The sequence below is a fragment of the Calonectris borealis genome, chromosome 15, assembly GCF_964195595.1.
Source record: "Calonectris borealis chromosome 15, bCalBor7.hap1.2, whole genome shotgun sequence".
Lineage (NCBI taxonomy): Eukaryota > Metazoa > Chordata > Aves > Procellariiformes > Procellariidae > Calonectris > Calonectris borealis.
The window spans coordinates 14,726,389-14,753,939 of NC_134326.1; the positions used below are offsets into that span (position 1 = coordinate 14,726,389).

The following is a 27,551-nucleotide window of genomic DNA, read 5'->3' on the forward strand; positions in this document are numbered from 1 at the left end:
TGGGCGACGGCGCCCGTCCCCGGAGCCGTCACTTCCGGCGCGTGGGATTTACATCCGGGGCGGTGTGGCTGTTGCGTGGAGACGGCGCCATGGAGGCCGGGGCTGAGCGGAAGGTGGGGCCGGGCCCAGCCTGGCCGGTACCGGCAGCCCTGCGGTGCCGGGCGGGGCTGGTATCGTCTCGGGCCGGGCTCAGCTCACGTCTCCCCACAGAGGCAGCGGGAGGAGGCGGCGGAGACGTCCGACCTGTCCGGGGAGGAAGATGACGACTATGTGCCCTACGTGCCCGTCAAGCAGCGCAAGCAGCAGATGGTAACGGAGTAACGAGGCCCGGCGCTGCCGAGGGAGGGCTCTGAACGTCCCTCCCGACGCGGGGCCTCTCATCCCGCCTCCACCCGCTTCCTTCCAGCTGCAGAAGCTGCTGCAGATGCGGCGGAAGGTGGTGTCGGAGGAGGAGCAGCGGGACAGCGGGAGCGAGCAGCGGGGTGATGAGGATGACATCCCCCTGGGGCCCCAGTCCAACATCAGCCTCCTGGACCAGCACCAGCACCTCAAAGAGAAGGCGGAAGGTGGGGGAGCGGATGGCGGTAGGGCCGGGCGGCTTTAGGGAGGGACTGAAACCTCCTCACTGTTTCCCTGACTCTCCCCCAGCTCGGAAGGAGTCAGCCAAGGAGAAGCAGCTGAAGGAGGAAGAGAAGATCCTGGAGAGCGTGGCAGAGGGTCGAGGTGAGTGGTGGGTGCTCTGTGTCTCTCAGACCTGTCTCCAGAGCTGTCGGGGCAGCGGTAGGGGTATTACTTGCAACACTCGGGGATGTTCACACCCGGGATGGGACAGGAGATCACAACAGGATCCTTCAGCAGCCTCCAGCTGCCTGGCTTAGCTGAGACGGTGCAGGCCCCTAGGCACGGCAGGCTGCAGCGTTTGGTGTTCTGTACCCAGAGGGGCTGTCAGGGGTGCTGTTTTTCCTCCTCCGTCTCCGGGCACGGTCTCCCAAACTGTTTGCCCGAGTAGTTCTCTGCTGAGGTTAAGTGCATCTGGAGATGGAGAGCTTGTATTGATCTTGTCGGCTTTGTTCTTGCAGCTTTGATGTCAGTGAAGGAGATGGCAAAGGGCATCACCTACGATGATCCAATTAAAACCAGGTGTGTTTCACAGAGGTTGTCTTCCTGAAAATGCTGCTTCCTCGCAGCTGAAGAGAACTAGATGCTGTGCAGCCTCGCAGGAGGAGCACCGCTCTGCGGCCACTGCCTTCGCTCTTGCTCCACTGCCTGGCTTCTTACCGCTGTGCATCAGATTGAAGGCTGTTGAGTCACCTTGAATGTTATTTTATATACAGTAAAGATTTTCTAGAGTACATTTATGTTAAACTTGAAGACTTGAGGTGGATCTTCAGATCTCAGAGGTGACTAAGCTAGAGAAAGAGGCTGGGGGAGCCTACAAAGCCAGCACTGCTCGAGGCAGTGTCAGAGAGATGATCAAGATGTGTCCAAAAGATTTTGGCATGTTCCGTCCACCATCCATAGCCTGTTCTCAGCTGTTAGCTTGGGACTTCTTACTGAGACTTTGGGGAAATGTTTAATGCATGGAACTGGCGTGGTTCTGCTCCCGTGCTCGCACCCTGAAGCCCCTTGGAGTTACCTGTTTTCCCTGGTGGGATATCGGAGCCCGACGGAGAGTTCCCCTGGGCCTCTGTGGGGGCTGCTGCCTCTGGAGCCCCAGCCTCATTCTGCACCACGACCTTTCTCTGTTGCCTTCGCAGCTGGAGAGCACCTCGTTACATCCTGGGCATGTCGGAGGCACGGCACGATCGCGTGCGCAAGAAGTACCACATCCTGGTGGAGGGGGAAGGCATCCCGCCCCCCATCAAGAGCTTCAAGGAGATGAAGTTCCCAGCAGGTGGGCTGGGGGAAGAGCCTGGCGGGGTGGGGGACAGCATTCTCCTGGGAAACACGTGTTAGCGCGCGAAGCTGTCGGATCTGTAACGCTTAGTGTTAGTGGGCTCGCAACTTAAATTCCCAACAGTGGCTGTGTCACCTAGCTGCTGGCCCGAGGGGTGTTTGTCACTTGTGGAAGAGCTGCTGCTGGGACGTGAGTAGGAGGGAAAGGGAGAAGGCTTCAGGTCACGAATGTGTGTGTCCCTTGTTCTCTGACAGCTATCTTGAGGGGCCTGAAGAAAAAAGGAATCCAGCAGCCAACACCCATACAGATCCAAGGCATCCCCACGATGTGAGTGCTCTGTCCCCGTCCCAGGGTGGGGAGCGGTTGCTCCCTACAGCCCACGCAGCGGTGTGTGCCGGGTGCTCTTCGCTGGTGACAGATGCGCCCCGTCGCCTTGCTCAGCCCCGGAGGTCTGAGCCGTTCGGTGATTCTCCTCCTCACCATTGGCCCCATTTCTCTGCCAGCCTCTCGGGAAGGGACATGATTGGCATTGCATTCACTGGCTCTGGGAAGACCTTGGTGTTCACCCTCCCCGTGATCATGTTCTGCCTGGAGCAGGAGAAGAGGCTGCCATTTTCCAAGCGAGAGGGACCCTACGGACTCATCATCTGTCCCTCGGTGAGTGTTGGGGGCATGGTGACGTGCAGGAGGAAGCTTTGATTGATATTCAGTGGCAATTCCAGATCCTCCCTGCTCGGAGGTGTAGGAACGAGGAAGTTTTGTCTCCGCAGCGGGAGCTGGCCCGGCAGACCCACGGCATCATTGAGTACTACTGCCGCCTGCTGCAGGAGGACGGCCTGCCCCCGCTGCGCTGCGCCCTCTGCATCGGGGGCATGTCTGTCAAGGAGCAGATGGAGACAATCAAACAGTAAGAGCTTCTGGGGGGGAGGTTGTGGGGCTGGAGCTGTGCTCTGTTTTCTGGCAGAGGACTAAGGGGTGGCACCCTGGCTGGATGGCTTCAGGAAGGTGTGGGGGCGAAGGCGATGCCAAGCAGGTGTTACCTTCCCTGTGTGTTGCTGCACGGGGCAGGAATCTGAGTGCCTGACCGTGGCCTTCTCTTGTCCTACAGTGGTGTACACATGATGGTGGCAACCCCTGGCCGCCTGATGGACCTGCTGCAGAAGAAGATGGTGAGCCTGGACATCTGCCGTTACTTGGCCTTGGATGAGGCTGACAGGATGATCGATATGGGCTTTGAGGGGGACATCCGTACCATCTTCTCCTACTTCAAGGTACTTAGCTGGCACGATACGAGCACCCTGAAGCCCAATCCCTGCACCTGCTTGGTTGGGTGAGTGCTGAATCCTCGCCTGTGCTGTGTTCCCTGCGCAGGGCCAGCGGCAGACCCTCCTCTTCAGTGCCACGATGCCCAAGAAGATCCAGAACTTTGCCAAGAGCGCCCTGGTGAAGCCCATCACCATTAACGTTGGGCGAGCGGGTGCTGCCAGCCTGGATGTTGTGCAGGTGAGGTAGTTGGGAGCTCCCCCATGCCTGTGTGAGAGGCCAGCACCATTCACGAGGACACTTGATGCATCCCTTGTCAGGGAGCTGGGATTCGTGGCCCTCCTTCCCAAGAGGTTAAGGGATACCAAGCAATGGCAATTTCTCTGCTGCCTGCCTGACTCATCTCTGTGCTTGTTCCTAGGAAGTGGAGTACGTGAAAGAGGAGGCCAAGATGGTGTACCTCCTTGAGTGCCTGCAGAAGACCCCGCCGCCTGTGAGTAGTGCACTCCGGCTGCTCTGGCAGCACGGCTGGGGGCAGCGCGGGCACGCCGCAGCCCCGGGGCACAGATGGAGCTGGCAATGGGGATTTGGCCGTGATGCTGCAGGGCTCTGCCGTGAGTGGGGTGGGCGTGTGAGTGAGTCGTGCTCCACGTATGAGCAGGTCCTGGGCCCAGAGCTGTGGTGTGTTCTGCTCAGCAAGAGGGAACGGGTTTCTCGGGGGGGTTGTGCTGGTGCCAGCAGTGCCAGCCTGCAGAAGGGCGGCTCTTCCATGATGTCTGTGCTGCCGCAGGTGCTGATCTTTGCAGAGAAGAAGGCAGATGTAGATGCGATCCACGAGTACCTGCTGCTCAAGGGTGTGGAAGCTGTGGCCATCCATGGAGGGAAAGGTCAGTGAGGGTGTTGGGGAGGCCTGGGCCGCGGTGTGGCCCTGCCTGACCCCGCTCCTGCCAGGGTGGTACGTGGCCACGGGAGGTCCCAGCATGCAGCAGTTTGTGATGGTGTGAGGAAGGGCTGTGGCAGTGTCAGAAACGAACACCGCGTTGTATGTAGCAGGCATAAACACAGTGCAGGTCCCTACGGGACCTAGAGGTCCCTCTGCTGCTTTATTTGGGGAAAGGCTGCGTGGGTCCTCTCACTGGGGGAGCCCCAGTTGAGCGATGCTTGGCTCTGAGTGGTTGCTGCAAGAGGTGGGACTGGGAGCTCTGCCTTGCTGATCTTCTCTGCTGGGCCTTTGCAGATCAGGAGGAACGGACAAAAGCCATCGAGGCCTTCCGGGATGGGAAGAAGGATGTCCTGGTTGCCACTGACGTCGCTTCCAAGGGCCTGGACTTCCCAGCCATCCAGCACGTCATCAACTACGACATGCCGGAGGAGATTGAGAACTATGGTGGGGACTGGGACCAACAAGGGCATGGCAGGGTGGGTGCAGAGGTCAGCAAGGCTCTGCGCTTGTCTCTGCAGTGGCTGGGGGCAGGGATGGTCTGTCACGTTGCCTTCACCCAGGCCTGATCCTGCTTCTTTCTCCACAGTTCACCGTATCGGGCGTACAGGCCGTTCGGGCAACACTGGCATTGCCACCACCTTCATCAACAAGGCCTGCGGTGAGAAACAGCGCGGGGCTGGGGGCTGCCTGTGGGGGGGCTGCAGCTGTAGGAGGCAGCTGGGCGATGGACCTGCCTCTGCCTCAGCAAGGGGGGTGTTCCTGAGCAAGCAGGGATGAGTCGTGACAGCCCGTGAAGGGGAGATGGCGGTGTGAGGCAGTGCCCCCCACACCTGCGCGGGCTGTGTCCGATCCGTGTCTCTGCCCCCAGATGAGTCGGTGCTGATGGACCTGAAGGCCCTGCTCCTGGAGGCAAAGCAGAAGGTGCCGCCTGTGCTCCAGGTGCTGCACTGCGGGGACGAGACCATGCTGGACATCGGAGGTGAGAGATCCCGGGCTGGCACAGGGACCTCCCGCAGGGCTGTTGAGAGACCTGGGCTGCGGACAGGACCCCCAGCTCCCGGGGCGGTTCCTGCCTGCCTCAGGGCTGTCGTTGCCTGGCCATGCGGGCAGCCCGGTGCTGCAGCAGGGGGGGAGATGCTGGCGTAACCCCTCTGCTTCTGGGGTGGGGGGGCTGCTCTCCTGGCGTGGCACAGCTCCCCCTGACCTCCTCCCTCCCATTGCAGGCGAACGGGGCTGCGCCTTCTGCGGCGGCCTGGGCCATCGCATCACCGACTGCCCCAAGCTGGAGGCGATGCAGACGAAGCAAGTCAGCAACATCGGCCGCAAGGACTACCTGGCCCACAGCTCTATGGATTTCTAGCCTGGGGAGCGTGCTGCCCAACGCTCCCCCTGTGCGGGCCTTGGTTGCCTTTCAGCTGGGGCAGTGCCCCAGCTGCCCTCACCTTTCCCAAGCCCAGGGGCCTGGCCTGCACTGCTGTGGCCCCTTTTCCGGTCATTTGGCCACTGGGGCTGTTGCCAGCTCAGCCTGATGAAGCTCCTGCCCCGGGAGGAAATGTGTGCGGCTGTGCCGCAACAGCGGCGCGTTGGGCAAGCAGGTAGTGGTGCCTGAGGGGAGAAGGAAGCCCCAGGTGGGGCAACTGGTCTCTGGCCGGCTGCCTGCTGCCCCTGCCAGCCCCCTGCAGTGGCGTGGCCGGGGTCTTTATAGCACTTCTCTCCAAAGCCCCTTGATTCCTCCAGAACCACCCCCCTCACCTGGTTTGTGCCTCCTCAGCTCGTGGCTGTTCCTGTATCTCCCAAACACGCGCTCGTGCAGCCGGGGCGAGGCGGAGCGTCCTGCGCTCGTGTCGGGCGGTCCCCTCGGTGCTTCCTGTGCTCTGCCTGGCACGTTCTGCCCCACTGCCCCTCTGCGAGGGGGAGGGCGGACAGACGGACACCTCCTGTGGCCCAGCCTCTGCCCCTCATCCCACACACCAAAAAGGGGAAGTTGCTGAGAGAAGGAAGTCTGCCCCATGCAGTTGATTCGGCTGCAGCAGTCACATTTTCTCTGCTGCTGGTAGCCCAAGTCCCTGATCCTTGGCGCTGGCTGCCAGGGCGACACTTGGCCCATGGAGAGACCGGTGAAGGATGGGATCCTCTATGTGCAGCACTGCAAATTTGGAAAGGTAAAGGGTGGATTTGGGACTGGGTACAGGGTTTGCTCTGATCTGTCTTGATGGCAGGCCTGGGGCCGGGCCCTCGGCAGCCTGGGAAGGGGGGACTGGAGCCAGACCCCTCGGAGCTGCCGTGGGGGGGGCCTGGGCTCCACAGCCCCAGGAGCAGGGCTCTCCCTGCGGCCGAGGGGACTCATCCGTGCAGGCACCTGCTCGGGTGCAGCCCTACGCGCGGGGTCCCTCTTCTCGCTTGGTCACCACGCGCTTCGCAATGAAACAATAAATGCGTGTTAATGAGGCGCAGCTCCAGCGTGTGTGTGGGAGCGGGGCACCGGGGCAGCACGTGGGACGTGGCTCTGCACCCAGCCCTCCACGAGCCTGGCCCTGGGGTGCCAGTGCCAGCCGTGGGGCACCCCTCACAGCTTGGCCTGCTGCCCTGGGCCCTTGGGGTGGGCACCGGGTGCTGCAGGCCTCTGGGCACGGTATGGGTGATGTGGTGGGAGTCCCTGCAGGGTTGAGCCAGCTCTAGGGACGTGTGAGGTGGGTGTTGGCGAAGCAGGTCCCACTGGCACGCTGGCCTTGCCTTAATGGCATCCCCTCTGCCACGGTGGGGCGGCCGTGCCCCCGCAGTGGGCTCGGTGGATGTGCTGGGATGCGATCACGCTCCGACCTCCCTGCCGAGCGAGAGCCGGGTCCTGGAACTGAAGCGGGCAGGCCCTGCATGTGCGGGGCCGGTGCCCTGCTGTGTAGGAGGCAGGCGGGCTGGCGGCGGTGGGTATTTTGGGTGCTTGGCTGCATCTGGTTTCTGCAGGGCGGAGGCTCTGCTGCGCTTTTGAGGTGCGTGGGGGTATGCACCCACTCTATCCCATGACAGGCTGGGAAGGTGCTGGTGCAGCAGAGCCTCCCCTGGGAGGAAGCGGGCTGCGAGCTGCAGGGCCTGGCCATGCTCGGCAGATGTGAGGCTGCCAGCAGGAGCCTCAGCAGCTCAAAATGGCTTTAATTTGCATCAGGGTCTGTCCTGAGCATAGCTCGAGAGCTCAGCTGCAGCGGCGGCAGGCTGGCACTTGCAGCGGGGAACAAAGAGCAGGACCTGGTGCTTGGCGAGCCGGGAGCGAGTGTGACTCACCCAGCGAGCCATGCCGAGCTCGCTCAGGGCAAGGCCCCCCCTCGACCCAGCTTTGGGACTGCCCTGCCCCACAGCCCGGGGGATCTGTGCTGGCCCTGGCTCTCCATGCCCTCCTGCAGCACCCAGAAGATGTGGGCAGGGACCCCATGTGCCCGATCCTGCCCCACAGAGCTCTTCCCAAGCACTGCCAGCCCCATGCGGAGGGCAGCACAGCGAGGACGCAGCAGGCAGCTCTTTGCTGACCCTTTTTTTTTTCCTCCTGTCTGTGCCGTTCCCACGCCGCAGAGGTCCTGGAGGAAGATGCGAGCCCAGCTCTTTGCCGCCAGCCCCTCTGGCGTGGCCCGCATGGAGAAGTTTGACGTGCGGGATGATGGCACGGTGCTGGAGAAGACCTCCCTGCGGCGATGTGCCCGCCGGGTGATCCGCCTCTCGGACTGTGTCTCCGTGGGCCCTGCGGGCACCGAGAGCTGCCCCAAAGCCACCGCTGCCTTCTACCTCACCACCACGGAAAAGAGCTACGTGCTGGCGGCTGAGCAGCGGGATGAGTGGATCGCCCAGCTCTGCCAGCTGGCCTTCCAGGTACTGTGGGGTCTGTCATAGCTGGGACCCCTTACGCTGCTCCTGGATCGGGTGAGCCGGGGCGCTCTGGGGTGCGTGGGCAGGCAGGGGAACTTGTGCTCCCCCGGTCCGGGGGGCTGCTCTCACATCCCTCTATTTCAGGGTGCAAAGGAGACGGCGCAGAGCAGTGCTAGGACCCAGCCCAGCCCTGCTGTCCCCATGGAGGAGAACTCCCTCTACTCCTCGTGGCAGGACCGTACGTGCATGGGTGGCGGATGAGGCTGGGGTGGGTGCCAGCTTGGCACCGTGGTGCTGACCCCTGCCTTGCTCTACTCCCTTAGTGACCGAATTCCCGGTGCTGGTGGTCCGGACGGACGCGGCCGCCCGCTGCGGCCTGCACGGGCACTACCTGCTCTCGGCCCTTCCCCAGAGCCTGACGCTGAAGGACCTGCAGTCCCGCCAGCCCCTGCTCACCTGGCCCTATCCCTTCCTCCGCAAGTTTGGCCAGGATCAGGTGTGTGCCTCCCCCTCTCCCTGGGGCTGCTGGCTGCCCAGGGCCAGTGCCAGCCCCTGACCCTGACCTCTGGCCCCGCAGACCATCTTCTCCTTCGAGGCCGGCCGCCGCAGCGACTCCGGTGAGGGCACCTTCACCTTCAGCACCCCACGGGCCCCGGAGCTCTGCCGGGTCGTGACTGCTGCTATTGCCTGCCAGCAACAGGGCAAGGACACCCCGGACCCCCGGCTCTTCTGTGCCCCAGACCCCCAGCTCTCTGCACAGGGCCTCGAGCCCCAGCCCTGGGGCCCTGGGACCGAGGAGCCCCAGCCCAGCCCGCCCCTGGGGGGGGTACAACCTGCCTCCCACCCCCCCGCCAGCCTTCTCCACTTCCCCCTGCCGGAGCCAGAGGCCACAGGCCCCATCGTCTATGCCTCCATCGCCCGCAGCCAGCAGCCTCTCTTCGGGCCAGGGCGGCCAGGCCCCGGTGAGCCCTGGGCCACAGGGAAGCTGCCCCGTGAGCATCTCTATGAGAACATCTTCACCGCGGAGCCAGGTCCTGCTGGGGCAGAGGAGGAGGAGGAAGAGGAGGAAGGGCAGTGGGAGCTAGGGTGCCGGCAGGCCCCTGAGGGCCACAGCAGTGAGGCGGGTCCCCTCTATGACAACCGGGCTGCCCTGGCCCAGCTGCCGCGGAGCAGCCCCCAGCCCCCTGAGCAGCACTGGGGTCGCGGGCAGGAGGCGCCGCCGGGGCGCCCCGGGCACAAGCCCCAGAGCAACCTCCGAGCCAAGCTGGTGCGGCTGCTCAGCCGGGAGACCCCCGGCCCGCGGGACTGGGCCTGAGCCCGGGCCGGATGCTGTTTGGTGGTGCGGTGCGGTGAATAAACAGCCTGGGCCGGACTGGGCTCTGCCGGTGCTGCGGGGGCAGGAGGGGATCGGTCCCGCGGCCGGGGCCGGGGCCGGGGCCGGACGGGGGCAGCCCGTGCCTCCCCGCCAGGGGGCGCTGCCGTGCCCGCCCCGGCAGGCAGGCGCACGCGGTAATTGGCCGAGTCGTCCGCCGGCTCCGCCCCCTCCCGTTGCTATATAAGGCGGGGCCGGGCCGGGCGGGGGCGGTGCCCCAGTTCGAGTCCCGCGTCCGCCCGCTCCGCTCCGTTCGCTGCTGCGTTCCCCGCTGCGGCGCCGCCCGCTCGGCCCCGCTCCGCCGGGGGCCCGGCCGGCCGCGGGTGAGTGAGTGCGGGAGGGCCGGGGCGGGGCCGGGGCCTCTGTCCTCTGCCGGGGGGGGCGGGCACGGGGGAGTAGGGCTGGGACCTGGGTCTGAGGGAAGGTGGTTGGTCGGGGGCGGGCAGGGCCCGTGTGGGGCAGGGTCGGGGTCTCCGCGGGGCAGGGCTGGGCCTAGGGCCGGGGCCGCCGTGGGTCTCCGCGGGGCAGGGCTGGGCCTAGGGCCGGGGCCCCCGAGCCCGGGGAAGGGAGGCTCTGTGGGGCGGGATGGGGAGGGGGGCCTGGGGGTTCCCGTGGGGCAGGATGGAGAGCGGGGCCCGGGGGCCCCCATGGGGCAGGCGGCCCAGGGCCTGCTCCCTCAGGAGCAGGAGGGCTCTCCAGCCTGGGGCTGCCGGGGATCCCCAGCCCCGCCGGGGGCTGCCTGCCCGCTCCGGGCCGCCCCGGTCCCAGCGCCTCGCTGGGGCTTGCGCGGCTGCCGGGCGTCGGGAATGCCTGACACGCAGCCTTCCCCGGCCCTCCCGAGCGGGGAGCGGGCTGGTGTCGTCTTACACGCCTTATATAGCCCGCACCGGCCCGGGGAGAGCGGGGGCACGCTGGCCCCCAGCCCTGCAGCCTCCGCCACCTCCCAGCCGGGAGCCTGCCGGCCCTTGCGAGAGGGGTGGGGAGGGCCCCGGGTCCCGGAACTGGCCCTGTCCCCCGCCTGGCAGCGGCAGGAAGAAGGTCCTGGGGGGCTTTGCAGGGGCTTTGCAGCTCCTTCCAGGTGAGGGGTGGCCGGGAGGCTGGGGCTGGCCCGTCTGCCCGGAGCCTTGGCCGGCTGACAGCTGTCAGCGCAGCCCTGGCAGGCAGGGGAGCATCGGGATTCCCTCCCCGCCGAAGCCCCGGCTCTGTGTGCGGAGATGGGCTCGCTCCCAGGTGGCATCTGCTCGGCCGGCTGCCGGAGTGCCAGCCTGGCTGCTCTGCCAGGCGCCTCGGGTGGCATCACGCAGCTCCTGCGCTGCTGCTGCTAATTCATCTGGCAAAAATGCTTCTGGTTCCCATCCTTCTGTACCTGCTGCCGCTTCTCCGTGGTCTGAAATGGTCTCAGCTTTCAGCAGCGTGAGTTTCTGGGGTGCTGCAAGGGAGAGCACATCCCGGGTTTTGGAGAGGGAGAGCGGAGCCCGCGGGCGCTCCACTGTGGGTGGCAGCGGGGCTGTACCTGGCTCCCTGACACCAGTCAGCGTTAGCCTGGGCCCCTCGGCTCTGACGCCGCTGGAGAAGATGCTGATAGATTTGGGGTGCGTCTCTAACCACAGTGTAGGATGGTCAGGGTGGAGTTACTGCTGGAAATATGAACTGTCTCTTCCTGCCCCATCCTGCCAGGCGCCGGGCCCCCTCCTCGCCTGTTCTCCCTGCGTTGTTCCTCTGCACCCTAACGCCAGGATCACACCCTCTTCCCTTGCAGAGATGGGCGACATGGAGTCCTACAAGGTGATGCTGAATGGGCCGGCACCCTGGGGCTTCAGGCTGCAGGGAGGGAAGGATTTCAGCATGCCGCTCTCCATCTCCAGGGTAAGAGAAGCCGAGCCTGGTGACACCCATCCTTCCCCTGCCTCTGTGGGTGGCAGCTGTGGCGGCTGCGTCCAGGTGACTGAGTCAGAGCCGTATGGGGGATGCGGATGAGCCAGGGCCCCGGGAGCGTTGCGTCCTGCCCTGCCTGGCTCTGTGTAGCCTCCTCGGAGCTTTATCAGCTGCGGTCTGGCATGGGGGTGTTCCAGGCAGAGGACCGCAGATGAAAAACACTGTACAGCCTCTGCAGAGTCATTCTGGCAGCTGGGGGGGGCAGGGGAGGCCCCTTCCGGAGCGTGCCCACCGCAGGGGGAGGGGAGCTGCTCTCACCATCTCCGAGCCGCAGAGCCAGCTTCCTGGTCCGCACCGCGACACCGCGCTCAGCATCCCAGGACCTGGCTTGTGCCCTTCCACCCTCCCTCCTGCTGCACGGCTCCCAGCTCCGCACCCGAGCTGGCCCTGGAACGGGCAGGGAAGGGAAGAAGCCTGTGGTGCTGCTGCCCGCACTGCTGCCTGCACTGAGACGTGGCTCCCTCCACAAAACTAGCCCGTTTCTCCAGCATGAGCGAGAGAAGTTGTGCTGCTGGCTGCTCATGGCTGAGGCGCCTGGTGCGAGCTGCTCCTGATGAGGTGCTTGCCCAGGCCAGGTCTGGCCCCTGGGTGCGTGCGAGTCCCTGTCCCCAGGGCGGCCCAGTCCCCTGGGTGGGTGCTGGCCACAGCTCTGGCCACGCAATTGCCTTATAAGCCTTGGAATGTGACTGCATCGCCCATGCCGCTGACGCTCAGGCAGTTGGCACGGAGGCTGCTTCTTGAAGGATGGCTTTGCTTGTGGCACCGAGCGCTGCGTGGGGGCCTGCTCCCGGCACGAGCCCAGCACCGTGCGCCTGTCCCAGAGGGCGCAGGTCTCGCAGCACCCCAGCACGGAGCACAGACCCCGGGGGCATTATGTGAGGCTGGAGTCGCCAGCGCTGCTGCCCCAGGGCCTGCCGATCTCTGCTGAGCACGCAGAGCCGGCTTCAGCGAGTTTATTCTCTAAAAAATGTTTCTCTTGGCTGCGAGCCAGCACTTAACAAAGGGTCTGGTCGGATGGAGGAGCCTCCCAGGGCCCGGGGCAGGGGCCTCGTGAAGCATGGCCCCACTGAGTGCGCAGGCCAGCGCTGCCCTCAGGGCTTGGGTAACGCTGCTGTCCTGGGCAGGGCAAGCGGGAGCAGCGAGGACATTCCCAGGGGATGTAACCAGCTTTGGGGGGCTCTCTGGTGAGGCTGGGCTGTGTGGCGGAGCGGTGGGCCCTGTGTGATGGGGAGGAGTGACCCTGCGCTGCTCTGCACCTCGAAGGCATCCCCAGCCCTAAAGCTCCTGCCTGGAGCACGTTGCTGTCCTTGGCCACTGCTTGCCTTGAGCGAGGGTGCTGCTGGCAGGGCAGGCCATCCTGCCAGGCCTGGGGCTGCTGGAGCGGGCTGGAAGGAGGTGTCCTCCCCGGCTTCGAGGGCTGCAGTGGGGTCCTGCTCTGTGGAGCACAGTGGGAAAGTAGCACTGGCGTGCGCTTTGGCTCTCGGCTGCGTCCATCGCTGTGACACTACTGGGTGAGCTGTGAGGCTGCTTCAGCTTGGTGGTCACACAAAAGAAGTGCCACCCTGGTCCTCTGCACACGCACTCTCGTGGCAAGGGGCGCTGCTGGGGTCCTGACACCTTGGCTAGGCAGGCTGTGAGACCGTGGTCCTGAGCTGCTTGTGGCGGAGCCAGGGTAAGGGCTGGCGTCTGGGTGCTGTGTGGCACATCCTGGCATCTGCCAGCTGGGGAAGAGGAGAGACCGTCGGTGCTGCAGGTGGGAAGGCACTGGGGGATGCTGCCTGGGCCCTTGTGCAGGCGCCCCACTCCCCTCCATGCTGGGTGAGACTGTCCGGGGTGCCCGAGCCCTGGACGGGGGCGGCTGGTGAGCACCTCACTGGACGGAGGCACGGGGAACAAAGGACTGGCTGGGCGGAGAGGGGAGGAAGGAAGCCCTGGTTAGCGGGGCCGGGCAGGAAGCGGGAGGGCTGGCACTGCCACGGCTCCCGGCTGAGCTGGCACCTGCCGGGGGGGTTTCCTGGCGTGCTGACGCGAAGGGGAAAGGGGAGCATGGCGGTGCTGGCCGGGCTGGGTGCGGCTGCGTGACGCAGCCTGCCGCGCTCTCCCCTTCCCGGGCAGCCGTGTGAAAACCTCTCCCAGCTCCCGTTCCTGCCTCCAAACCCACGCAGCCGCCCCGCGCCTTCCCCAGCCCTCCAGGGCAGCAAGCCAGGGCTTGCAGCAGTGTGGCCAGGAGCCGGCCAGCACCACTTGCCGCCCCGGGCACCCTCCTGTGCCGGGCAGGAGGAATGGGCGCTGGGCAGTGCAGGGGCACTGCAGGGGGTACCCATGTCCTGCTGGGGATGGCAGTGGGATGCACGTGGAGCTGGGCCACATCCAGCCCGGGTGTGGGGTTTGGCCTCACATGGAGGGCTGGTGCAGGCACGGGGAAGGGGGGCACGGCTCTGGGGCGAGCTGGGCCCTGCTCACGGGCAAGGAGGGGCCGGGGCTCGGCGGCAGGGATTTTTCAGCCCTCTGACAGCGCTGGGAATCTGGCTCGCTCCTTTTATGTTCATGTCGAACAGGACTTGAGGAAATACTTGGTCCGGGTCCAAGTGCCTCGAGTTCTTCTGTGCTGGAGGAGCAGGAATGGCTGCAGTCTGCCCACGTCTGTCTGTCTGTCTGTCAGTGCCTGGGAGCTGCATGCGGTGCTCAGGGCCCTGCTCGCCTTCAGCTGCGCATCCCCGGTGGGAGGGGAGGGCAGCCTCTGCTTCCCGGCACAGGGCTGACGTAGAGCCGTGCCGTAGAGCCACGCTGGAGGCAAGGCGCATCCCCGGCACCGTGGCCGGGCAGGGGAACCCCTGGCCATGCTCCCGGCTGCCCCGGCGAGGCGAAGGCTGGGGGGGCAGCGTGGGTGGGGGCGGGTGTCTCCCTGCCCTGGGGGGGCTCCTGCTGCTCTGCGGGGATGAGGTAACGTCTGCGCCTGCCGGCACCAGGAGGGGAAAGGGATAGGAGCGTGGGCGGCTGGGGGGAGCGCCCGGAGGGTGCCTCCCCTGTCCCCCTGCTCTCCCCCAGGCGAAGGGCTGGAAATGCCTGTGGTTCGCAGCGAGACGTGGGCTGCCTGACGGGCCCTGACTCACTGTGCTAGCTTCCCACCCCAAGACTGCGGGGACGGCTCCGAGGGGCGGCCAGGCCTCCCGCCGAGGCTGAGCCAGCGCCGCCTCCGCCGTTTGGCATCATGGGGATGGGGCCCCGGGGTGCTGGCATGGACCCAAGCCATGCCAGAGGGCAGGGGCTGGGCAGCGCCCTGGGGTAGTGCTGTGCCCTCCACTGCTGTAGAGAAGAGGCTGCTCTGGGCTAATATGCTGGGAAACAGGGGGTGATCCGGGGGTCTCTACCTCCCCCTGGGTCAGGTTTTTATGGTGTCATGTGCCGGGCTGGTCTTTGCACAAGGGAGCCTGGGCTCTGGCAGACCCCTGCCCTTGTGGGGACAAGGGTGGCCCCCTGCTCCTGCATTGCCGCTCGCCTGGCCCGGCTGTCCCTGACTCTGTCTGTCCTGCAGCTGACGCCGGGCGGGAAGGCAGCCCAGGCCGGCGTGGGAGTGGGCGACTGGGTGCTTTACATCGACGGGGAGAGCACCAGCTCCATGACGCACATCGAGGCCCAGAACAGGATCCGCGCCTGCGGGGACAGGCTTTGCCTCACCCTGAGCAGGTAGGATTGATGGGTCCTGCAAACCTGGGGTCCTGGTGTGGCCGGAGCAGAGCCAGGGCCCTCTGCCCAGTGCCATCTCCCGGCATCGTTGCTCCTTGCTCGGAGCCTGGCAGCCTCTGATTGGGTCCGAGGGCTCTATTTGGCTGGATGAGGCTTAGCCTGGCTGCTGGCCCTCGCCTGCGAGCCCTGGGGCAGTGCCAGCCGGCCGTGGCTCCCCTCGGGTGGGTGCGGCATCCCTGGGGTACCAGCATCCCGGCGGTGGCTGGGCTGATTCCAGCACCTGCCCGGCTATCTCCTCTCTTGCAGAGCCCAGAACCACCTGGGGAAGCCGCAGAAGGTACGTGTTGCTCCTGGCGCTGCAGCGGCAGCTCAGCCTCATCTCAGGGCAGGGGAATCTCTGAGCCTAGACGGACAAATGGACTTTGCTCCTGGGGCCTGCTGGCTTCTGGAGGACCAGGGTGTGTTTGGAGGGCTGGAAAACTCCTCGCTGGAGGAGCAGCTCTGACCCCTGGCACCGGGATCTGCCCAGCAGGCACCCGGGCCCTGGCTGCTGCGGGTCTGCCCCCGCCGGTGCCGGCTGTGGGCAGGGCTGCAGAGGGGCTGACGCAGGGGAGGAGGCCGGGCAGCCGCAGCACGGCCTCGGGGCCCCATATTTGCTAGTGCTGGGGAGTGCCCTGGCACGGGGAGGCAGGGCTGGGGCCAGTGACCGGTGGCTCCTGAATGGAAGCCACCTGCATGTGTTCAGCTTCGTGCTGTGGGATGGTTGCGATCCGCGTGTGTGCATGCACCACCCCACCGCGGGCAGCAGCGGGCGTCTGGGGCACTTACTAATCCTCCAACGACCCTCGGGCTGGGCTTGTGACCTGCTGTTGCTGGGCCGGGTGCCCTGCAAAGAGAGGTGCCAGCCTGGCAGAGCCCAGTATCTGAGGTGCATGTGTTGTCCAGCTTTCCTACCTGGCTGCCTGCTGCGCTGCCTGGCCCGGGGCTGCCCCTTGCATGCTGCTTGACGTGTGAGCCCGTGTCTGTGTGTTTTGTCTCGCTCAGGACTCACTCCCCTGCTCTGAACCCCTGAAATATAACTTCGCTCCCAGCACCGCCCTCAACAAAACAGCTCGGCCCTTTGGGGCCGGCTCGCCTCCGAACCCACGGCCTGGGCTGGTGACGAAACCCGTGACGTACGCGCCCCTGGCGCCCGCCTGCACCACCCAGCACAATGGGTATGTTGCTGTCCGTCCTGGTCCCCGAGGATCGGGGGGAGCCTGCTGCCCAGCCCTGCTGCGCCTTGCATGCCAGGCACCCGTGGGTGGGAGTGGGTGACAGTGCCTGTGCCAGGATCCCCCGATGGCTGGTGCTGAGGTGGCACAACAGGACTGTCATGCGTGGGGACGCACAGCCACGCACATGCCGGTCCCTCGCTCGGGGACGTGTCAGCCTATGAGGAGTCCTGCGGGGCATGGCACGGCGGTTGTAGCAGGACACTCACTGGCATCTGCGGCGGCAGGGAAGCAGTGGCTGCGTTGTGGCCACCAGCCAGCGCCTGCCCGGGGACGTCCTGCCGGGATGGGCTGGGCAAGGTGAAGCTCTCGAGCCCTGCGCAGCGCCGTCCTCACCCCGCTCACAGGGAAGAAGTTCCCACCTCTGCAGGCTGCCCACCCAGCTACCGGGTGTCTGGCAGCTGCTGGTCCCTGCCCCTCCAGCCGAGAGCTGCTGTGGTGCCCTGGAACTGGGCAACGGGGGGGGATGCAGCCCTGGCTGCCCTGGGCACCCAAGCCTGTTTTGGGGGGCTGAGGGAGGCATGGTCTGATCCGTTGGTGTCTGCCCTTGTGTCCCAGTGTGCTCCCAGCCCTGGGCAAGCTGGGCATGAGTCTCGGGGGGTAGGGGAACTGGTGCAGGCCATAGGTGAGCTCTGGAAACTTCTTGGGTGCTGCGGGTCTAATTTCACCTTCCTTTTTCTTTCTTTCTCTCCTCCCTTTCTCTTTCCCTCTCCCCTACAGGTGCTGAGCCTTGACAAGTCAGTAAGCCTTTTGCCTGCTCTCTCTGTCCTCCCCGCATGCCTCTTCCCTGCCAGTGCCCTGTTCTCTGGGGCAGGGCCAGCCTGGGACAGGCGGCACGCGCTGCTCTGCCCGGGTCACTCCTGGCAGCAAGCTGTCCCGAGCCTGAAGGGCGAGCCCTGCCTGTCTCTGCTGGCTGCTGGGGCCCTGGAGCGTCCTCGCGTGTGGTCCCTTCCCCTCCTCCCCAAGACGTGGCTCGGCTGCGCGAGGGCTGCCGGGCTGTGCTGGGCCCCCTGCCCAGGGCCAGGCAGGCGGGTGGCACTGCCGTGGGCACCGTAGGTGTTCATCGGGCTCTTGTGCAGCTCCCCTGCCGGTGATTTTTTGACCTTGGCTTATTCTTGCCCTGTCCTTTACTCTCTTGGCCCCTGGGGCCAGTCTCAGACTGCCAGGAACGCTGGTCAGTCCTTAATGGGCCCTTCCTAGGCAGAGGAGGAGTAGGGGGTGTGGGGAGTAAGGCAACGTGCGGCGTCTCAGGTACTGGTGTGCAGTGGTTCTGTGCCAGGGAAGGTGTGGGGCAGCCCCGGGGAGGTGATGCCATGGGGATCTGTCAGATTTGACAGATGACTCTGTCACTCGCAGGCAGCCCCTGCAGCCGCTGGAGCCCCCCAGTACCCCCATGTGCGACCCTGTGAAGTTGCGGCTGATAGAGGACGCTGAGGACTGGCAGCCCCGCACCGGGACCTCCCAGTCCCGCTCCTTCCGCAAACTGGCCCGGCTGACGGGCACAGACGGCAGTAAGTTCCCGCAGGGTCCGGCGCTGCCTGTCTGCCCGGGGGTGCCCAGCTTTGCCGGGGCAACTGGAGCCCGATGAAGGTGCATCGTGGCACCCGAGTGTTGGTTTTGGCCCCGTGTGGCCCCTCTGGGGCAGCTGAGCCAGTGGGAGCTGCCCAGAGCTGTGCGTGGGCTCGTTGTGGTGCCTGGGCTGGGGCCGTGCTCTGCCCCGTGGCCGGGCAGGGCTGTGCCTTGGGGCAGGAGGGTGCCAGGAGGAGAGGTTGGTTTTCCTGCCTTTCCCTTTCCCTTCCTGCTGTCCCGGGGCCTTGGTTACCGCAGACTGACTCTGTCTCCTCCTTTCTCTCCTGCTGCGCTCAGTGGAGGATCGCGAGGATGAGCTTGTTAAAAAGCCCAGGTAAGGGGAGCGTGTGCCAGGGCGGCAGCAGGAGCCACAGGGGTGCCCAGCCGGGGCTCAGCCCACCCGGCTGGTTCACCCTCGCTGCTCGCAGTGACTCCGGGGAAGCTCTTTGCCCTGTTGCTCTTTCTTCTCTCCTCTCCTCCTCCTCCGTCCTCCTGTTCCCTCTCTGTCCTCTCCCTCTCCCCAGAGACGAGCTGTTGGCAGAGCCTCAGAGCCCGCCATGCGCTCGCTCCACGACGGGCACCGCCAGCGCTCAGCCACTGCTCTGCCCATCACCTTGGGAGGGTTCTGCCTGGGCACCCGCCTGCCAGGCAGGGCATTCCCAAACAGGGTGTCCCTGTGCTGGGTGTGCTGGGCAGGACGCACCGGGCACTACTGGCACAGAGCTGGGGAGGCTGAGCTGCACCGTTGCTTCTTGAGCAAATGGGATCTGGAGGAGGCTGGTGGCACTGGCAACACCTTGCTGGGGGTGTTGGGAGGTGCTGGGCCGTGCCCGGACCTGGGGCATGATGTCCTGTGAGCCCGGCATGGGGCTGCGGGGTGGCCGGGCAGAGCTGGATGAGTATCGCCGGCTTTTCCGTGAGGCTGGGGGTGGCTGGGAGGCTGGTCTGGAGTGGATGCTGCTCGTTTCTGCGTGGGGCTGGGGGTGCGTACAGGAGGGATGCACTGAGCCATGGGTCAAGCATTGACTGTTGTGCCGCCGTTTTTTTGATGCCACAGGGATGCCCGTGGGTCTGGCTGGGGCACGGGGGAGCAGTGGTGAGTGCCGGGGTCTGGCGAGGGGGTCGGCGTGTGTAAGGGCACCTTTGGGAGGGCTGTCCCATGCCGTGGTGCCGGGCAGGGTCCATGTGTGGTGCCGGCTGAGTGCCTGCCCTCTGTCACTCGCAGGCAGCCCCTGCAGCCGCTGGAGCCCCCCAGTACCCCCATGTGTGACCCTGTGAAGTTGCGGCTGATAGAGGACGCTGAGGACTGGCAGCCTCGCACCGGGACCTCCCAGTCCCGCTCCTTCCGCAAACTGGCCCGGCTGACGGGCACAGACAGCAGTGAGTTACTGCAGGGCCTGGCGCTGCCTGGCTGCTTGGGGGTGCCAGACTTTGCCGGGACTGCCAAAGCCTGGCAGAGGCTGCGTCGTGGCACTGGGGCTTTGGTTTTGGCACTGTGTGGCCCTTCTAGGGAGGCTGAGTTGTCAGGACCTGCCCAGAGCTGTGCGTGGGCTCGTGGTGGTGCCTCTGGGCTGGGGCTCTGCTCTGCCCCGTGGCCGGGCAGGGCTGTGCCTTGGGGCAGGAGGGTGGCGGGAGGAGAGTTCGGTTTTCCTGCCTTTCCCTTTCCCTTCCTGCTGTCCCGGGGCCTTGGTTGCCGCAGACTGACTCTGTCTCCTCCTTTCTCTCCGGCTGCGCTCAGTGGAGGATCGCGAGGATGAGCTTGTTAAAAAGCCCAGGTAAGGGGAGCGTGTGCCAGGGCGGCAGCAGGAGCCGCAGGGGTGCCCAGCCGGGGCTCAGCGCACCCGGCTGGTTCACCCTCGCTGCTCGCAGTGACTCCGGGGAAGCGCTTTGCCCTGTTGCTGTTTCTTCTATTTCCTCCTCCTCTGTCGTCTCCCTCTCCCCAGAGACGAGCTGTTGGCAGAGCTGCACAACAGACACTGCCAGCACTCACCCACTGCTCTGACGGTCACCTCGGGAGGGTCCTGCCTGGGCACCCAGTGGCCAGGCAGGCTGTCCCCAGCTGGGCTGTCCTCATGCCAGGTGTGCCGGGCAGGATCCGGTGGGCACTGCTGGCACCGAGCTGAGGAGGCCAAACTGCAGCATGGTGTCCTGGACACAGTGGGTAGGGGCAGCTGGTGGCACTGGCAACACCTTGCTGGGGGTGCTGGGAGGTGCTGGGCAGTGCCTGGACCTGGGGCACGATGTCCTGTGGGGCTGTGGAGTGGCTGCAAGGTTGGTCGGGAGTGAATATTGTTGGCACCTTCATAAGGCCTGTGCCCCCATGGGACTGGGAGTGCATACGGGAGCCATGGGTCAATCACTGACTGTTTTTTCCAATGCCGCAGGGATGCCCGTGGGTCTGGCTGGGGCACGGGGGAGCAGTGGTGAGTGCCGCGGTCTGGCGAGGGCGTGTGTGAGGGCACCTTTGGGAGGGCTGTCCCATGCCGTGGTGCCGGGCAGGGTCCATGTGTGGTGCCGGCTGAGCGCCTGCCCTCTGTCACTCGCAGGCAGCTCCCGCAGCCGCTGGAGCCCCCCAGTACCCCCATGCGCGACCCCGGGAAGTTGCGGCTGATAGAGGACGCTGAGGACTGGCAGCCTCGCACCGGGACCTCCCAGTCCCGCTCCTTCCGCAAACTGGCCCAGCTGACGGGCACAGACAGCAGTGAGTTTCCGCAGGGCCTGGCGCTGCCTGGCTGCTTGGGGGTGCCAGACTTTGCCTGGGCTGCCAAAGCCTGGCAGAGGCTGCGTCGTGGCACTGGGGTTTTGGTTTTGGCACTGTGTGGCTCCTTTGGGGAGGCTGTTGTCAGGACCTGCCCAGAGCTGTGCGTGGGCTCGTGGTGGTGCCTCTGGGCTGGGGCCGTGCTCTGCCCCGTGGCCGGGCAGGGCTGTGCCTTGGGGCAGGAGGGTGGCGGGAGGAGAGGTCGGTTTTCCTGCCTTTCCCTTCCTGCTGTCCCGGGGCCTTGGTTGCTCAGACTGACTCTGTCTCCTCCTTTCTCTCCGGCTGCGCTCAGTGGAGGATCGTGAGGATGAGCTTGTTAAAAAGCCCAGGTAAGGGGAGCGTGTGCCAGGGCGGCAGCAGGAGCTGTGCACAGGGCCGCATGTCCCAGGCAGGACTCCGGGCACTGAGCTGGGGATGCCGAGCTGTACCGTGGCCTCTTGGGCAAACGGGGACTGGAAGAGGCTGGAGGCACTGGCAAAAGCTTGCTGGGGTGTTGGGATGTTCTGGGCAAGATCTAGACCTCATGCATGATGTCTCATGAACACGGCAGGGGCTGCGGGGTGGGCAGGCAGAGCTGGGTAAGTGCCACCGGCTGGTTTGCCCTTGGTGCTTGCAGTGACTGGAGTGAATGCTGCCGGCGTCTTTGCGGGGCCCGTGCCTCTGGCGCTGGGGGTGCGTACAGGAGGGATGCACCGAGCTCTAGGTCAAGCATTGACTGTTGTGCCGCCGTTTTTTCCAATGCCACAGGGATGCCCGTGGGTCTGGCTGGGGCACAGGGGAGCAACGGTGAGTGCCGGGGTATGGTGAGGGGGTCGGCGTGTGTGAGGGCACCTTTGGGAGGGCTGTCCCATGCCCTGGTGCCGGGCAGGGTCCATGTGTGGTGCCAGCTAAGCGCCTGCCCTCTGTCACTCGCAGGCAGCCCCCACAGCCGCTGGAGCCCCCCAGTACCCCCATGCGCGACCCCGGGAAGTTGCGGCTGATAGAGGACGCTGAGGACTGGCAGCCCCGCACCGGGACCTCCCAGTCCCGCTCCTTCCGCAAACTGGCCCGGCTGACGGGCACAGACAGCAGTGAGTTACTGCAGGGCCTGGCACTGCCTGGCTGCCTGGGCGTACCGGACTTTGCTGGGGCAGTTGGAGCTGGATAAAGGCTGTAGTGCATTGTGGCACCGGAGTGTTGGTTTTGGCCCTGTGTGGCCCTTCTGGGGTGGCTGAGCCAGTGGGAGCTGCCCAGAGCTGTGCGTGGGCTCGTTGTGGTGCCTGGGCTGGGGCCGTGCTCTGCCCCGTGGCCGGGCAGGGCTGTGCCTTGGGGCAGGAGGGTGGCGGGAGGAGAGTTCGGTTTTCCTGCCTTTCCCTTTCCCTTCCTGCTGTCCCTGGGCTTTGGTTGCCGCAGACTGACTCTGTCTCCTCCTTTCTCTCCTGCTGCGCTCAGTGGAGGATCGTGAGGATGAGCTTGTTAAAAAGCCCAGGTAAGGGGAGCGTGCGCCAGGGCGGCAGCAGGAGCTGTGCACAGGGCCGCATGTCCCAGGCAGGACTCTGGGCACTGCTGGCACTGAGCTGGGGATGCCAAGCTGCACCTTGGCCTCTTGGGCATACGGGGACTGGAGGAGGCTGATGGCACTGGGAAAACCTGGCTTAGGGGCGTTGGGATGTTCTGGGCAACACCTGGACCTCGGGCACAATGTCCTGTGGGCCTGGCGTGGGGCTGTGGGGCGGCCGCGCAGAGCTGGGCAGGCGCCGCGGGCTGGTTTGCCCTCGCTGCTTGTGGTGGCTCCAGGGAAGCTCTTTGCCTTATTGCTGTTTCTTCTCTCCTCTCCTGCCTCCTCTGTCCTCCCATTCCTTCTCTGTCCTCTCCCTCTCTCCAGAGCCGAGCTGTTGGCCGAGCTGCAGAGCCTGCCCTGTGCTCGCCCTGCAACGGGCACTGCCAGCACTTGGGTGCCACCAGCACTCAGCCACTGCTCTGACCATCGCCTTGGGAGGGTCCTGCCCGGGCACCCAGTGGCGAGGCAGGCTGTCACCAACTACGGTGTGCTTTCAGGGGGATGTCCCTGTGCCGGGTGTGCCGGGCAGGACCCGCTGGGCACTGCTGGCACTGAGCTGAGGAGGCCAAACTGCAGCATGGTGTCCTGGACACAGTGGGTAGGGGCAGCTGGTGGCACTGGCAACACCTTGCTGGGGGTGCTGGGAGGTGCTGGGCAGTGCCTGGACCTGGGGCACGATGTCCTGTGGGGCTGTGGAGTGGCTGCAAGGTTGGTCGGGAGTGAATGTTGTTGGCATCTTCATGAGGCTGTGCCCCCATGGGACTGGGAGTGCATACGGGAGCCATGGGTCAACCACTGACTGTTGTGCCGCCGTTTTTTCCAATGCTTGGGTCCAGCTGGGACACGGGGGAGCAGTGGTGAGTGCCGGGGTCTGGCAAGGGGGGCAGCTTGTGTGAGGGCGCCTTTGGGAGCGCTCCTCTGTGCCAAAGCAGGGTTCATGTTTGGTGTCAGCTGAGTGCCTGCCCTCTGTCACTCGCAGGCAGCCCCCGCAGCCCCCCAGCACCCCCATGTGCGACCCCGGGAAGTTGCGGCTGATAGAGGACGCTGAGGACTGGCAGCCTCGCACCGGGACCTCCCAGTCCCGTTCCTTCCGCAAACTGGCCCAGCTGACGGGCACAGACGGCAGTAAGTTCCCGCAGGGCCTGGCGCTGCCTGGCTGCCCAGGGGTACCCAGTTTTGCCGGGGCAGCCAGTGCCCAGCAGAGGCTGTGGGGTGATGTGGTAACAGGGGCTTTGGTTTTGGCCCCGTGTGGCCCCTCTGGTGAGGCTGAGCTGGCAGGAGCTGCCCGGCGCTGTGCATGGCGCAGGCCATGTGTGGGCACGTGGTGGTGCCACGGGGCTGGGGCCGTGCTCTGCCCCGTGGCCGGGCAGGGCTGTGCCTTGGGGCAGGAGCGTGGCGGGAGGAGAGTTTGGTTTTCCTGCCTTTCCCTTCCTGCTGTCCCGGGGCCTTGGTTGCCGCAGACTGACTGTCTCCTCCTTTCTCTCCGGCTGCGCTCAGTGGAGGATCGTGAGGATGTGTTTGTTAAAAAGCCCAGGTAAGGGGAGTCTGCACCAGGGTGGCAGCAGGAGCTGTGGGGCTGTGTTTCCTGGGCAGGACCCGCTGGGCATTGCAGGCACCGAGCTGGGGATGCCAAGCTGCGCCGTGGTGTCCCGGACACAGCGGGTTGGGGGCGGCTGGTGGCACTGGCAAAACCTTGCTAGGGGTGTTGTGATGTTTGGGCAGCACCTGGACTTGGTGCGCAGGGCAGCCGGGCAGAGCTGGGTGAGTGTCGCTGGCTTCTCCCTGCGTGGGGGCAGGAAAGGGAGCTGGGGCTGAGGGGACGCCGTTCCTTGCCCCGTGCAGCCGGGCAGGGGTGGTGCACAGCACCCCTATTTTTTGCCTTTGCCTCTCCGCAATGCCTCCTGCCCTGGTGCCGTGACCATTGGGTCCCAGCTCTGCCCAGTTTGCTCTGCCACAAATAAATGCTCCTGGTTTTGTAGGCATCTGCTTCTTGTCTTTGCCCTGGAGAGGCATGGAGCCACCGGCTCTCCCTCTGTCCCTGTCCCCTCTCTCGAGTGGGCCGTGCCTCTCTGGCCCCGGCTTGCCCTGCCTGCTCCCAAACCCAATGTTGGCAGCGTGCCAGGGGGCACAGGCCTTACGCCTCCCAGGACCAGCCTGGCCCTGGCTTGCCGGCAGGGATGGCAGAGCCCTGCCTGTCCCCAGCTCTGCTGGAGCTGGACCCCGGGGCTCCCCGCGCTGGGTCAGGTCCAAGACCCTCTGCACCCTGATGAGGTTGGGGGCGACCGTTGTGTGTGAGCCGGCAGCTGGGGTCTCTGTGGTCCCCGGGGTCCCTGGTCAGTCTGGAGCAGCCCAGAGCTGGGTGTGGAAGACCAGCAGGCCTGCGCTCCCTCCCACCGCTCCCCAGACCACCACGATGGGTGCCAGAGAGCCCGGGGTGCTGTGTCTTCGCAGGGCTGAAGGCGCTTGGCTCGGTACCCCATCACCAAACCAGCTACTGGCTGGGCACGGGGGCTTGGCCGGCTCCTGCCTGCTTGTTGGGGTGGGGGGGCCCTGCCTGCACACACAAACCCGCTGGGGAGAGGAGGTGAGAGGAGCAGGCTGGATTAACTGCTTGTTCTGTAGCCAGGTCTCCGTGCTGGACCCATCCCAAGGAGCAGCGATGAAGACGGAGCCAGGACTGGGTGAGCAAAACGTTTCTTCTGGGCTTGGAGGGGGAGAGGGGTGGGGATGCCGGGGGATATTGCTTGCCCAGCCACGGGTGCTGGGAGGGGGCTGCGGAGGGATCAGGTGCACCATCTTGGAATCTTGCATGTGCGTGCAGCCCCCAGGACCCCCGCCGCCACCCCTGGCCCTGCCAGCCGCCCACCCTGGGCTGTGGACCCCTCGTTTGCTGAGCGCTACGCCCCAGACAAGACGAGCACGGTGGTGAGCAAGCACAGCCAGCCGGCCACGCCGACCCCCATGCAGAACCGCAGCTCCATCGTGCAGGCGGCACAGCAGGCCCCCGAAGGGCCCGGCCGCACGCCCCTCTGCTACAAGTGCAACAAGGTCATCAGGTGAGCCCTGGCCACCACTGCCACCACGCCAGCGTCCTGGGCCCCGGAGTGGCTGACGTGGCTCTGTCCTGTTGCAGGGGACGCTACCTGGTGGCGCTGGGACATTATTACCACCCCGAGGAGTTCACCTGCTGCCAGTGCAGGAAGGTGCTGGATGAGGGCGGCTTTTTCGAGGAGAAGGGCTCCATCTTCTGCCCCAAGTGCTACGACACGCGCTACGCGCCCAGCTGTGCCAAATGCAAGAAGAAGATCACCGGGGTGAGTGTCCGTCAGCCTGCCCCACACCTCCTGTCCCTGCTCCCCACTCACCTAGGTGTCCCCAGCTCTGTCCCTTCCCATCCTGATTCCATCGCCAGGGATCCCTTGTCCCTTTCTACCCTGGGAGGGGGTCCCCCATGGCGCAAGGTGGTCCTGCCCCTGGCTGACAGCAGTTCCCTTCCAGGAGGTCATGCACGCGCTGAAGATGACCTGGCACGTGCAGTGCTTCACCTGTGCTGCCTGCAAAACTCCCATCCGCAACCGTGCCTTCTACATGGAGGAGGGACAACCCTACTGCGAGAGAGGTAGGACCCGGGGACCCCACGTGCCACCTTGCATGGCCCCGGGGCACCGGGCACTGTCAGGGCTCAGCACTTGCCCACAGGGGTGGGGGGTGAGCTGCCCTGTGCTGTGGGGCTCTCCCCAGGCTGTGGGGAAGGCAGGGATGCCCCTCCCACGGCCCTGAGCCCTCCATCCCTGTCCTCCCCGGCTGCGGGGTAGTGCCATCACTCCCGTGTTGCCATGGCGATGACAGAGGATGCACATCAAAGGCGAGCGCTGCATCCTGGGAGATGAGGTTTGCCTCCTCCCTGTGGCCCGGTGGCGGCCGGGGCCACCCTGCATGGCACAGGCATTTCGCCGGGTGTCTCAGGCATCGTCCCCCCGGGGCTGGCAGCGAGTTGTCCCCAGGCTGTGCCCATGGGATCCCGGCTCTGCTGCAGCCCTGCTCCCCTGGGATGAGGGGCTGCAGTGCGGGGGAACGCTGACCTGGGCTCTGCCTCTCCTCGCAGATTACGAGAAGATGTTTGGCACCAAGTGCCGTGGCTGCGATTTCAAGATTGATGCTGGGGACCGGTTCCTGGAGGCGCTGGGGTTCAGCTGGCACGACACTTGCTTCGTCTGTGCGGTGAGCCGTGTGCCTCCCTCCCCGGCTGCTGGTGGGGGCCGTGGCTCTCCCTGGCAGTCGTGCCCTGCGTGGGGTACACCGGCAGCACGGGGTCCCTGCTGCCACGAGGTTTTCCCCACTTGGCTCTGCGCTGGTGGCTCGGGCCCCTGCTCTGAGCCTGCTGCTCCCCAGCATCTGTGAGGTGCTGGTGCTGAGCCCTGGGGCCCAGGGGCTGACTCGGCCCCCCTGACCTGACCCCCTGCGTTCTCCCCCCCAGATCTGCCAGACCAACCTGGAAGGGAAGACGTTCTACTCCAAGAAGGACAAGCCGCTCTGCAAGAGCCACGCTTTCTCCCACGTGTGAGGGGCGGGAGTTCAGCTGTGCCCACGCGTGCCCCTGGCCCTGCATGCTCCTCTCCCCTTCCCTGCTGCCCCCAGGGAGCCAGGCTGGCCCTCACCCCTTCCCCTTGCTCCTGCCTCTTTCCTGGCAGCTCTTGGCCCAGCTCCAGCCGGAGGCGGCGCTGGGCCCAGAGCCCCTTATAGCTGGGTGGCTTCTTCTGTGTCCCCCGGCTGGCCCTAGGAGCCCCGGGAATGGGCCACTGCATGCGTCTCCTGCCCCCGAGCCAGGCAGCATGGTGGCCGTGGCCGTGCTGAGGCTGGAGTCGGGGGGGTCTGGCACAGCAGGGCTGCTCCCTCGCTCAGCTGGGGCCCGGCTGCCTGCCAGCTCAGTGCCAGGGCAGGGATGCTCCTAGCACATCCCTGAGTGGGTGAGGACCAGCCCCCCCAGCCCCCTGCCAAGCTCTCCCCCACCTTCCCTGCTGCGTGCTTCATGCACGGGGCTGGAGACCCGGCCCTGCTCCCCTGCCAGGGCCCTGCTCACGGCAACCCCCCGGCCGCCCTGCAGACTTCTGCGGTGGCTTCCTCCCCTGGCTGTGTGTCAGGGGGGGTCTGTGCCTCGTGTTCCCCCACCCAGCTGGCCTGCTGCTCTCCTGGGGCTGGCGTGCGGCCGCACCCCCAGCCCGGCCGTGCCGGGAAGCAGGGCAGCGTGCCAAGCATGCCCCGGCTGCGGGCTGGCAGCGTGTATTGATGGCCGGCCGGCCGGCGGGCTCCCGCAAGGCTTGGGAACAGCTTCCCACCAAAGAGCGCCTGCCACCGCTGTCCCAGGCCTGTAAATGCCTCTCCCAAACCCACGCTCTCCGGTTGGACTGCCGCTGATGTAGCCACGGTGCTTTTAGTGCCTTTAATAAACACTTCTCTGCAA

At 65.7% G+C, this 27,551-nt stretch overlaps 2 protein-coding genes across 2 annotated transcripts; both read left to right on the top strand.

Moving 5' to 3' along the window:
• The first annotated feature begins 26 nt into the window (after nt 1-26).
• Nucleotides 27-6,583, top strand: DDX41 (DEAD-box helicase 41). The gene is made up of 17 exons (XM_075164355.1): nt 27-113; nt 211-309; nt 407-566; nt 649-723; nt 1,080-1,140; nt 1,758-1,894; nt 2,152-2,224; nt 2,401-2,554; nt 2,668-2,804; nt 3,006-3,168; nt 3,269-3,400; nt 3,582-3,653; nt 3,951-4,047; nt 4,398-4,547; nt 4,690-4,761; nt 4,972-5,082; nt 5,327-6,583. The coding sequence occupies exons 1-17, from the start codon at nt 90-92 to the stop codon at nt 5,461-5,463; spliced, it is 1,854 nt and encodes a 617-aa protein (XP_075020456.1). The 5' UTR covers nt 27-89; the 3' UTR covers nt 5,464-6,583.
• On the top strand, nt 5,990-27,551 carry LOC142088723 (PDZ and LIM domain protein 5-like). The gene is given in 32 exon segments (XM_075164356.1): nt 5,990-6,265; nt 7,665-7,958; nt 8,100-8,193; nt 8,279-8,451; nt 8,533-8,572; nt 11,087-11,193; nt 14,798-14,949; nt 15,256-15,286; nt 16,944-16,960; nt 17,580-17,734; nt 18,090-18,126; nt 18,221-18,278; nt 18,319-18,450; nt 18,452-18,574; nt 18,576-18,682; nt 18,850-18,888; nt 19,018-19,172; nt 19,531-19,567; nt 20,177-20,215; nt 20,339-20,493; nt 20,843-20,879; nt 21,298-21,336; nt 21,466-21,620; nt 21,982-22,029; nt 23,042-23,215; nt 23,588-23,624; nt 24,713-24,771; nt 24,912-25,146; nt 25,224-25,404; nt 25,589-25,709; nt 26,196-26,311; nt 26,568-27,551. Coding segments are annotated over 32 exon segments (3,291 nt in total). The 5' UTR covers nt 5,990-6,208; the 3' UTR covers nt 26,655-27,551.

Coding starts and splice junctions, on each gene's coding strand:
- DDX41 (XM_075164355.1), top strand. CDS start 90: ATGGAGGCCGGGGCTGAGCGGAAG. Junction 310..406: donor AGCAGCGCAAGCAGCAGATG/GTAACGGAGTAA, acceptor GCTTCCTTCCAG/CTGCAGAAGCTGCTGCAGAT. Junction 3,654..3,950: donor TGCAGAAGACCCCGCCGCCT/GTGAGTAGTGCA, acceptor GTGCTGCCGCAG/GTGCTGATCTTTGCAGAGAA.